At 41.4% G+C, this 12,869-nt stretch overlaps 1 protein-coding gene across 1 annotated transcript in view; it reads left to right on the top strand.

Moving 5' to 3' along the window:
* Positions 1–12,869, top strand: part of zgc:63863 (uncharacterized protein LOC393372 homolog) — a 59,876-nt gene continuing 47,007 nt past the window's right edge. Inside the window, exons 1-4 of the mRNA XM_063185682.1 lie at positions 1–245; positions 949–1,134; positions 1,646–1,726; positions 4,078–4,264. Of these exons, the coding sequence (XP_063041752.1) occupies positions 170–245; positions 949–1,134; positions 1,646–1,726; positions 4,078–4,264 (530 nt within the window). The 5' untranslated portion in view covers positions 1–169. The remainder of the gene's footprint in view (positions 246–948; positions 1,135–1,645; positions 1,727–4,077; positions 4,265–12,869) is intronic.

The following is a 12,869-nucleotide window of genomic DNA, read 5'->3' as shown; positions in this document are numbered from 1 at the left end:
GGGACAACCGGCATTCGCAGACGCAATGTTGTTGCCAGTACATTCAACTTTACGCTCTACTGACATTAAATTGTAACATTTAGGCTATAGGCTACATCGTTTGATACTCTTGTAACGAACAGGAATGTCTCGAAGTTAAACGACAACGCCATAAAAGAAACCGAGGGAAATGAGAAAAGGAAAGAAACACCATCAAGGAAACACTAATGGGAACAAATCGACTAGTAATGGGAACGAGAAAAAAGGTAATTGAAAAATAATGTTATTCAGATATAATGCCTTTCGAATAATGTGTAGCCTATCCACACACACATTGTGAGCAGCCTATTTTAAGTCTTTTCGGCAGTTGGATAAGCATATGTTCAGTCTAGTTCTAACGTGGCTAGTTGGCAGCAAGAGAGCTGATAGTAGCCTTGTGACAGCTGCTACGTGGACAGACTGTGCGATTGCAGGTGACAGAAACAAACAACGTCTGACTGTCCTTATCTGTCTGGTACAGTTTCTTAGCGATTGCCATTCAGTCTGTTAGTAGTTTGTGCTCATACCAACTTTAAAACCTTATTCTAGCTAGCAAACAACATCAGGAAGTGTGTGTGTGTGTGTGTGTGTGTGTGTGTGTGTGTGTGTGTGTGTGTGTTTGAAACCCCATAAGACATTGTAGGCCTATAGGCCTAGTTCTACATGGTATTCGACCATCAATGTATAGTAGCCTATGCCATGATACTCAGGGGTAAAGATGGATAAACTTATGATTCCAATATCAAAGCTGTTTTAGTTTATGGGGCTTTATTAATGTGTGTATTTGGTACAGGATTGACTACTTAAGCCCATTGTATAACATCCATACGGTATTCAAAGGCATATTGTTCAGCATTAAGCTTACTTAACCTGTTATAACTGCATTCTGTAAGCTACTTAAAGCTTTTCCCATTCCCACCTACTGTACAGAACATGGGTCCTGGAAGAAGAAAAAGCTGCTCGACATCCACCAGGCGCTCACGAGTGACCCTGTGGACATCGAGACACTGAGGAGGGCAGCCGTGAGTGAAGGGGGCCTAATGACCGATGACATCAGGAGAAAAGTCTGGCCCAAACTCCTCAATGTCAATGTCTTCAACCTACCACCAAAACCTGGTGAGCGAGCAGTAGAACCAGATATTCGAAAGGGAACCTAGAAAATCTGGTAGAACATCCTCCACTCCACATCCTTCACTAACATGCACGTTGGGTAATAAACAGAACATGTTCTCTGTGTCTTTTGCACAGTGTATGATGGATCTACTTGACCCACCAGATCATTTCAAAACTTAACTTTGAAAACTGTTGAGGACTTGAATTGTATTTTATTATTTGCTGACATTTAATAACTATTCCTCATCATTACTCGTCTCCAAAATAATGAAGTATATTACTGGTAGTTACGTATTTGATTGAAATGTCCAGTGGTGGGCCTATTCACTATTTGCTGAAAATGCTGACCCACATCATAACAACATTGCTATAACAATACAGAGAGTCTTAAGTAACAGCTTAAGACATAGCCATTACAATTTTGGTGGTAGTAAGGTTATAATATTGGCTCTGCGCTAAGGGTTTAAAGAATTCTGAAGGCCTGACTGACTCTTCTTTGCTGGGATTGGTGCAGGCAGAGATGTCCGCGAGAACCACAAGGACTTCAACCAGGTGCTCCTGGACGTCAGGAGATCAATGCGGCGCTTCCCCAGAGGTAAGCCAGCTGATCTTTTGATCTTTTTTGTCTTGTTTGTTACCTCCGCCAAAGAAGGATATTTTTTGGTCCCGTTGTTTTGTCTGTCTGTCTGTTTGTCTGTCTGTCTGTCTGTCTGTCTGTCTGTCTGTCTGTCTGTCTGTCTGTCTGTCTGTCTGTCTGTCTGTCTGTCTGTCTGTCTGTCAGCAAGATAACTCAAAAAGTCATGAATGGATTTGGATGAAATTTTGTGGAGTTGTTGGAAATGACAAGTCATTAAAGGTACACTATGCAGGAAATGGTCAAAAAATGTACTGCAACTATGCTGCTCATTGAAACTATTGCCAAATTTGATCTTTTCATGAAAGTTTACAAAGTAATAAACTAATATTTTCTGGTATGGCCCAAATATAGTCATTTTTGCAGCTAAAAATGGCTTCATTATGAAAGAGCAGCTGAAGATAGTGTAGGATTGGGAAATAACCTCAGGTCAGAATCGAGCCCGGGTTCCATGTGTCATAGATTTTTTGAGCAATGGCCAAGGCCCATCTGATCACTTTAGTACCTGTCATCAACCATGTAAGTCATGTGATTGCAGTGCTCCATCACTATGATGTAATATTGCACTGGATGTGCTTGTGATTCTGTCTCTTGTGGCCAGACTGTTTTCATTTGTTATCAAACCCACTGACATTGTTATTACTGTACAGCATGTTCTTCTGAGACATATCAATGCATTGTATCCATGGTGTTTTTAGAATGAGACGCCCAGGAAACAAAAATGTCCTCACCTTCCACAAGTACTTACACAGCGTTCAGCAAATCTGTCCATGCTGTGAGATGCTCAACTCGGTCTTTTAATCAAGTTTTAAACACAATTTTGTTATCTGGTACTCATGTCTGTTGAACCAACAACAGACAAGCCATTAAACACTGCATCTCTCTCTCTCTCTCTCTCTCTCTCTCTCTCTCTCTCACTCTCACACACACACACACACACACACACACACACACACACACACACACACACACACACACACACACACACACACACACTCACACACCCACACACACTGCGGTACCAATTGGCCAGTAAATTATCACTCTAAAAAGAACATTAAGGTGAGGAAAAACAACCCCAAATTTAACCCACGTCTCAATCACATTACCTATGTTAGAAGAATACAGAATAGCCAGGCATAATGAGGTAAGTGATTAGATGCGTAAGGTTATTTATTTTGTTATGACACTTTCCCTCCAGAACAAACTAGCCCTACTCTCCTGAACGAACCATGTTATTATTTTGTATTCCGCATTCTTTTCCTGCAGTTCAGTTAGTGCAATGGAGACAATGGTAACTAATTGTAGTGCCTGTAATTTTGATTCCGTTGTTTGTCGTAGCCTCTTACTGCAGATGTGCCCGTCGACAGGCCTATTCACTAGGCTATGCTGAAAATATATACATCTTAACAACATTGCTATGGCATTTACCGAGAGCCTTAAAGGTGCACTGTGTAATATTTTAGAAGTTTATTTACATTTGTTACCTTTTTTATGATTACTTACCTGCACCGTCAGATTCTAAATATTCATTATGACTGGGAAAATTTCACTTACAATACATGAGTGGTGGACATTTTAGCATAGTTGTAATACCTACCATCCCACGCACTGCACCTTTAAGCAGTAGATTAAGACATGGCCATTACAACTTTGGTGACAGTAACCGTTATATCATAGATTCTGCGCAAAGGGGTTACGAAGGACCAATAAATCTCTTTGTCTTAGCCTTTGCAGATCAGGATCGTATTAAGACACTGTGGTGCCCCCTGGCACTAATACCTCGCAGGTGCCCCCCTTATGAACAATATTTGTATAGTTTGTGTCATGTGGTGCCACCTAACTGGCTGTAAATGGTTGGTGCCCCGGGCGCTATGCCACTGGCCCTTACTTACTTACTTAGTCCTTGCTGTGCCTAGTGGCACATAGGGCAAGGACAAATGATATCCACTCATCTCTGTTGTTGGGCTTCTTCTCAATGGTGCTCCAGTTAAGGCATCTCTCCTTCATTTCGCCTTCAATGGTTCTCTTCCAGGTTGTCTTTGGTCTCCCTCTCCTGCGCTTTCCTTCTGGATACTAATTGTCAAAAAGAGAAAAACACGCACATCCGTCTGAAAAAGATTGAGGTGCAGGATTAGCAAAAATACCAAGAAAACTGAAAGAAAAGTCAGCGACACCAAGCTCCCGTTGCTCTTATTTTAATGTGACGTTTCAGGCAGCATGCCCTTCATCAGACCAGGAGCTTGGTGCTTGGTGTCGCAGACTGTTCTTTCAGTTTCCTTATGGATACTAACTCCGGCCCTGTTTTGCAGGCATGCGGGAGGCTGAGCGCGAGGTACTCCAGGAGCAGCTGATCGACATCATCCTGGACGTGCTGCGGAGGAACCCCCAGCTCTACTACTACCAGGGCTACCACGACATCGTGGTCACCTTCCTGCTGGTAGTGGGCGAGAGGCTGGCCATCGCACTGGTGGAGACGCTCTCCAACCACCATCTCAGGTGGGTGACCATGACCCTGACGCACAGGATGGCATCACATTACATTATATTAAATTACATTTCATTGCATTTGGCAGACACTTTATAAACTAAGCGACTTTCAAACGAGGACATAATCATAGCCAGCATCACTAGCAGATACAAAGTGCACAGGAAATATACAGAACAACACGTGCAGTTGCAAAGAAGGGTTAGAAGATTAAGCTTACTATAGAAGGGTTACATTATATCATTGTAAAGTTGCATGATATTGCATTACTCGCCGTTTAATTTCATTACATTTACATCGCATTGCATTATTATTGACCAGGAGAGGATGGTATGTTGCGCAGTGTTAAAGTGATACTGTCCCATTTTTGGAAATAAGCTCATATTACACCTCCCCTTGAGTTAAATGATTGAGTTTTACCTTTCTCCTGTACTTTCAACCGTTCTCTGAGTATGGCAGTGCAAATTTTACCTCCATGGTAGCTGTTAACATTGAGTCCTATGAGACCAGCTGGTGGCTAACTGGTCTCATAGGAGTCAATGTTAACTGCTAGCTTGGAGGTAAAATTTGCACTGCTGTACTCAGAGAAATTATTTAACTCAAGGGGATGTGCAATATGAGCTTATTTCCAAAAATGGGACAGTATCACTTTAAGGGCAGACTATAGTTCAGCAACGGCGCCCGTTGGTTCTGGTCGCTAACCACTGTTGATGTTATAGATCTGCGCACAAGGTCTCATATGGTTAGCCACATTTGGCTACATAGCTACAAGGCTACAGTACAGTAGTCAGACTGTAGACATTGTGCTGTGAGTGCTTAACTGATGTATTGTTTGTTTGTTACTTACTAATTCAGTCATTGTAGCTTCATTTATTTACACACACTAGAAAGAAAGCGTTCTTATTTCACCTTTTTTCTGCGACCTTCGCAACCGCTTCGCTCGATTTTCTTGAGGCGCGCAACGATGGTTGCAGAGCCTCTGCACGGGGGGCGTGGTCGCGCACAGACGGTTGCACAGGCTCTGCAACCGTCAGCGCCAATAAGTATAAATTGGCCTTTACATTGGGCATTAACATGCTAGATATGTAGCGGAATGTATCTCAGGTGGGCGTCAATGTCCAGGACAGGAGATGATGGCATTGAATTGTGTTGCGTTTTGTTATGTGTGGCACTACAAAGCAGACACTTTTATCTAAAGAGAACTTACAAAAACGGAGATTAACGTTAGATGTAGGGGTACATACACTGTAACAAATAGCTGTTTATTTACGGCAATTCTGCAACAGCATTCTACTGTTTTTCGAAAGAACAGACAACTACTGTGAAAATATTACTTTGAGTCACATATTGAGCATAAACAGTAAGTACTGCACAATAGCAGTATTCGCCGTTGTGGAAAAAACTAGAGATGCACCGGATCCTGATTTTTAGGATCCTGCCGGATCCGGAACCGGATACCGGATCCTACAAAAGGGTTGAAACATATAGTCTACTCGCACACGTGGGCCCTTTTTATTACGTTGGCGCAAACTATTTTTTAGACTCATTGGCTTATTGCCACACTGCCTGCAATAGCCGCTTCCAAAGGGATTTCACTCCATGCAGTGATTGGGGTTGTGAAAGACTGAAAAGCCTAGGCTAGACATGCACCAGACCCTGATTTTTAGGTAACATGCCGGATACCGGATCCACTGCTTAAGATCCTGCCGGACCCGGACCCTGTGAAAAACTCTATTATCCTGACGGATCCGGAACCAGAACCGGATCCGGTGCATCTCTATTATTTTAGGCAGCACCATTGAAACCCACTCATCCTCCACTTGTCCGTGATCACCATCAAACTTCAATACCACCTGAAGAACTGAAGTCATCCTGACTGGTTAAAGATTATCTGATACTATCAAGCATGATGAAACAATTTCTAAGGAAACTACAATACTTAAAAAGTGCTTGATGCAGCAAAGTGTGAGTAGCACATGCATTTTGATAGTGATGAAAGTGTGAATGGCTGAAACATTTTAAGAACTTGTAACACTCTTGCAACAAGCAGCCCCATCTAAACCAATCTGCTAATCAGTGCCTGGCCTCACCTGAGTAGGGCTGTTATGCCATTATTCAATTACGGGCGTCACCTGCCAAGGGCCTGATGACTCTGGTCACATGGTACTCTTGCACCTGTATATAAATCTGGACTATCAACACTTCAGTTGCTTGCCTGCCTGCTGGCTGGCCTGCATGGCACAGCATAGCACTTGTTTGCCTACAAGCTTGCCTACATGCTTGCACACTTTCCTCTTTGTGAAAGCTTGCTGTATGTGGCATCATTTGTGGCATTGTTGCATATAATGTGCCTGCTGCAAATTAGGCATTGCTTTGAGAGCTAGCTTGTAGTGCTGCTTGTTTGCTGTGCTACTTGGTGCAAAATAATTTTTTAAAGACTGACCAATGCTATATTCATCATTGGCTCATCAAGAGATACAGTAAAAAGCCCACCTTGCACACTATCATTGTGTAACATAGCACTGCGCACTCTGAAATTTTATTCATGCCCACACTTTCAAAGGACCACCGCAAACCATTTTCTCAATACAGCATAGCGCCATAGTATCATGCTCAAGGCACTCCAGTCATGGTGAACGATGGGAGGGTGGGGTGGTAACATGGCCAGGGTACCACAGTTATGGAGAATGATGGGTGGGGTGGGAAGTTGCCATGGCCATATTCATGAATACAACTATGACCCAGTATTTGCCCGTCATCACACAGTACAATTCAACTTTTTAACTGAAATGTACTGTTATTTTTCTGTAGAGTACTGTTATTTAACAGTTCAATTGCTGCTGAAAAAATGTTATATACTGTGATACATTAAACAGCAATGAGCTGTATTTGATTTTTGGTGTGAAATAACAGTAGAATTACAGGTAAATATAATTGCCAGTAACTGCCGTTATTTTGCAGGGAAGAGTGTAGAGTAAATAAGGAGTAGCACAGAGTAAACAAGAATGATTTGGGGTTTGGCGTGGGAATCAAACGTTTTCATGTTGAATATCATCCACTCAAAAGTACCCTTGAGCTAGGCGGCTAACCTCATATTGCTCCAGACACTGTAATCCACACTCTGTATCTAAATAATTGTCGGTCGTTTTAGAGAAAAAACATCAAGAAAGTGTAGTGGGTAACACTTTACAATAACCTTCCGGATAAATGGTTAACTAATGGTTAGCTAATAGTTTGTTGTGCATCTATAATACAATTATAAGCATTGATATATCGTTATTAAATCAATTGTATAACACTTAGTAAACATTTGCAGATGACAATAATATATTAGTGTTGCACGATTATGGAAAAAAAATTATAATCACGATTATTTAGATCAAAATCATGATCACGATTATTAATCACAGCAGAGCTTATGCCCCCCACCCCCCAAATTTCTGGGGCGACATAATAATACCTTACCATTAGTTAACATTAGTTGATCATTAGTTAACCATTTAGCAGAAGGTTATTCTGAAGTGTTACTGTGTAGGGTAATGTAATTGTAATTACGTTATACACACATTAAATGGGAGACGAATTAAATTCAGAAGTCAAGTGTGTTTGTTAGTGAGGGTCTTGGCTATCATGTGCTGCCACAGCCATTATCAGTCCCTGCACCATGACAACAGATTCGATAAATCTCCAGACAGCACTCTCCTGAAGGAGCGGAGATGCCCTTACTATACGACAGTGGTTCTCAAACTTTTCCCATCATTCCCCCCTTCTGAGGGTCTGGATGCTTCCGAGCCCCCCCTGCCCAAGCAACAGCAGTAGCCTACTCGCGCAGATTTTATGATTTCTGCGCTGTGCAGAATTAAAGGAAAAGTGACTGGTGAGATAAAACAAAGAGGGACTACAGTGGAATGCAGATGTGTGTTCATTTCCTATATGAGAATTAATAATATAATGTTTATAACCAGGGCTCTAAATTAACTTTTTCCACCACCAGCCAATTTGGCTAGTGGACATTTTTTCTTACCAGCCAAACAGAAGTTCAACTAGCCATTTTTTTTATCTCGCCAAAATAAACTATGCTTTAGGCTAATTATTATTTTTTAATTATTGTCATTGTTCAACTATGTCTACAACACAGATAGGCCTACACTATAGGCCTGCATACTATGCCTATGTAATAAGCATATTATATGCTATTTTTTCATTATTTTTTAACTTCTGCATTATTTTTTACTTTCATTACTTAGGCCTGATCAATTTCATTAGTTTTTATTCAATTCCTCTGAAAACAGTGAATCACATCTCAAGCATAACAGACCTTAACATACAGTAACCAAACACAGCCGAACACTACAAAACCTCACATACGCACACCCTAAGGAAGGAGCAGAGATGAGAGGAAAAGGAGAGGAGAGAGGAGGAGCTCTTCTCTACCATGCACAACAAAATGACAAGAAGAAGCCTATGTTTAACTAAAAGCAAATAATATCACAGGAATCTTCGCTTCATTTGTTACTTCCATAGCTTCGTTGTTGGTTGCTTTTTTGTTATTCTTTTTCTTTCCGTTGGCGTGGGCTTTCTAACTTAGTTGCGCGCGCCAGGACTCTGAACATTTCAGAAGAAATCTGACAGCTACGCTCACACTACTCTGACAGTCAGCTCTCCTCCTCTGCCCTTGTCGCAATTTCGTCCCACAATCACTTTTTTAACGTCACTACTACTACTGTTACAATTACTACTGGCATTTACCAACACATAGAACCTTGCTCTAACCCCGCAACATTTTCATCACTCGCACAAAACATACAGAACAGAAGTAGCGCTATGCATAATCTGCGTTAGTCCTGTTATGAAACGGTCAGGCCCTCGCAGCTTCAAAAAGGCAGCCTGTTACAGCAAGGTTCATGCTAGTAGCAGTAGCAGTAGTGACGTTAAAAAGGTTTTAGCGAAAGCGACGGGCGCAAAGGAGGAGAGCTGCCTGTCAGAATAGTGTGAGCGTAGTTGACAGAAGGCTGGTCATCTAAAATGTTTTCAATCCTGGCGCGCGCAACGGCGTGGAGTTGCCGCTCGCTGCACTGGAAAGCCCACGGTGGGAGGCTACGTCGTGACGCTAGTGTCCATGGGTAATGTAGGAAATCTCGCCTTCTAACGTTTGTCATAGCAGCGGTTTACCGTTCATACTTTACCGTACTCGGGCGCCACTAGCCAAATAGGCGGGTAGGTAATTTTTTCTACTAGCCAAAATGATTTTTCACCCGTGTTTGGCGTGTTGGCGTGTGTTAATTTAGAGCCCTGTTTATAATTATGTATATGTTTCTTAAAACTTATTGGCGAGACAGGAAATCATTTCCTTGGGAAAAATAAAAATCAGATGTCACAAGTAGGGCTGGGTATCGCAGCCATGTTCCTGTATCGATTCGATTTCGATTCTTAGGGCTTTGAATCGATTAATCACGATTCAATTCGATTCGATTCGATTCATTCCGAATCGATTAAATCCGTTCCCTTCTTGGTGCCAGGATTTCCCCCAAAAGATGCTGTTACCTATTTTTATATAAAAATGTCAAAGGGCTGTAGCTTGACAGTGCTAACAGATTGCTAATTTGTATTAAGTAGGCCTAGGCCTAATTGACTGGGTATTTTCCATAGACCTAAATTAAACAAAAAGAACAAAAAAAATCGATTTTGTGCCCTGTGAATCGATTATGTGAATTTCGATTTGATTCGATCGATTATCGATTAACTCGATTATTTTACCTAGCCCTAGTCACAAGCCCCCCCTGTGATGCCTCCGCGCCCCACTTTGAGAAACACTGCTATACGACATCTGATTCTCTCATCATCAGTGAGTTGTTGATCCATCACGATGGTGGTTACATCGAACTAAGACCACCGAATATAACACGCCACATCATGTTTATACCCTGAAATCCCTTTGGGCCTCTCTCTGCTGGTACGGTAGCGGCCCAGTGTCATCCTGAAGAAGACTATACTACTACTACTACTACTACCCCCGTCAGGATTAGAGAGATTGCATTAGAGGACAAAGGTTATCGCTCACAACAGCTTTGTATTGATTTGTAGTCCCCTAAGGGGACCAGTGTGTGTGTGTGTGTGCGTGCGTGCGTGTGTGTGTGTGTGTGTGTGTGTGTGTGTGTGTGTGTGTGTGTGTGTGCGTGTGTGTCTGTGTGTGCAGATTAGACCCCAGCTATGCCCATGCTCATAGCACACACACACAACAGAACAGAGCTAGCAGTCCATCTCCCCTTACTGCAGGACGTAGGCACTCAGAGCATTATGATGGAGATGGCCATATCACACCAATCTGCCTGTCTGTATCTGTATCCTCTTTACTGCCATCTGTGTAGACCACTGCTCTCTTATTGTTTGCACCACTGCGTTCTCAAGTATGCCTGGGGCCGTGTTGATGGCTGAGAGGGTTTTTTACACACTGACTGCAACTCTCTACAACCAACCATGCTGTTCCTTCTTTATGTAATGGTCAATGTTATTTTCTCACGAACAGCATTGTCTGATCTCGTCTTGATCACGTCCAAGCATTGGCATTTTCGCTTGCCCTAAGGACAGGTTGCTCTCTTGTCTTCCGTTTGGAACACCCCCCGTCTCCTATAACGTGCTGCACTGATGCGTGAGCATCCCCCATCATCAAACAAATGTGCACAGTTAAACACGCACACCATCTCCCCATCCCAGAGTTTAATATTATTCTTTCCACCAATTGCTCTAAATGCAGATGTCATGCCAGTGCCTGTTTTCCTACTGAAGCAGCAGGCAGCTGAGCAGTCTTTGTGACTGCGTCGGCATTTGCCATCTGCGTCCTCCACTCCACAATAGAAGCCGGCTCTCCAAAAAAGGAACTCTTTTACCTCCTTTACTTTGCCTCTTCTTTTTTTTATCCAAAGTCATCTCCTTCAGCTAAGTCATCATCTGTGGGCTCCGCTGTGCTGTGCTGTGCTTTGCTATTTTGTCTGTGTGCGTAACGGGGTGTGTATTTGGAGCGAGATGACTTCATTTGTACCCATGCACTGTCTGAAAACATCTGCCTTCGTTTCTTATTTTATTTCTTCATCATTTATTATTTGATTTGATTTTATTTGAAATTCTGTAATGCATCACATGCATGTTTTTTCTCGCAAGTACCTATTGTCTCCCTATACCAGCTGGGTAAAACATGTCAGCAAGCCCTGAATTTCATTTGCAGATAGTTTGATGTCTGTGGGTAAAAAATAGTCATTGACAAGCCTAAAAATAGCTAGTGTTATCACCACAGAACAGATGTTCCTTATTCAGGCTAAGAGCAAGCGTCAAGGTATTAAATAAGAAGTGCATATACGTACTTAGAAAAAGAGTGTTCTCACAGTATATTATGGAGCGAGTTAAAAAAAAGATTTTATGTATTGATTGTAGATCAATTAGAACTTTCTTTCCTGACGCACCATTGGATACTTCTCATCTGTAGAGTATTCCTCTTGGCCAAACTTTCAGAATTTCCCAGTTTTATTATTTCTGTAAGAGTGCTGTTGGTTCATATGGTCGCTTTTTGTTTTGTCTTCAGGGATTTCATGGACCCCACCTTGGACAGCACGATGTCCATCATGAACTACTGCTTAGTCATATATTAGCAATGCACATATCTATAAAATATCTTTTCACATGCTGTATATAGTTAATATGAAGGTAGATGGTTGTTGTGTCTTCAGGGATTTCATGGACCCCACCATGAAAAGCACAAAACACATCAAGGACTTGTGAATATAGAAATATTATGCAATAATAATAATGATATATCTTAAGTAATGTGTATGTAGGCCTATTTATGAAAAATGCCTTTCACAGTAAATATACAGTTAATATGAAGATAGGTTGTCTCTCCTCAGGGATTCCATGGATCCCACTATGAACAATATGAAGCACATCTTGAACTAGTGCTAACTATATAATTACTATAATTACTGTATAGACATTATCTTATATATCCTCCTGACTACCAGGGGAAAAAAGTTTTAAAATCTTTTTTTTACTCCCCCAATTGTTTGAAGGCAAAAAATGAGATTGACAACATTTTTTTCAAATTTGTATTTTTTATTTTAAAGATTTAATGTGTCCACTACAGTGGACATTGGAAGGCCGTACATTGAAAATGTACCTTAATTGCTATCAATCAATCTGGATGAAAAAGCATAACAATCAGTTTAATTATTAGTAAATTTGAGCATTTATGAGTTAACAATGAGTGTTTTATTGGTTTGAGGTGGAAACTGGATGTGTCTCTGACCATTATCATTCATGCAGGTCATCTCAAGTCAAAGCAATTTTGTTTTAAGCAACTGGACTTGCAGTTGAAGCTTGAATGACATGTGGTCCCTCAACTGAGAACTTTCACCAGAGTTGACTAATTTTATAGTTCTGATGTGTGAAATATGGGTTATTATCTCTGGAACAAACATGTGTTCATGTCTATAGGATTAATTTAGTCTTAATTTAATTTTTGGTTGAAATATTGTCCTGCAAAGTTCAGACACACATCAGAGTCATGCTCCACATGGGGCGACAAATGCATCAGGAAACGTTCTGCTTGTTCTGATTCTACTTTTC

This window comes from Engraulis encrasicolus, chromosome 20 (assembly GCF_034702125.1).
Source record: "Engraulis encrasicolus isolate BLACKSEA-1 chromosome 20, IST_EnEncr_1.0, whole genome shotgun sequence".
Taxonomy (NCBI): Eukaryota; Metazoa; Chordata; class Actinopteri; order Clupeiformes; family Engraulidae; genus Engraulis; species Engraulis encrasicolus.
This window is presented reverse-complemented; position numbering and strand designations above follow the sequence as displayed.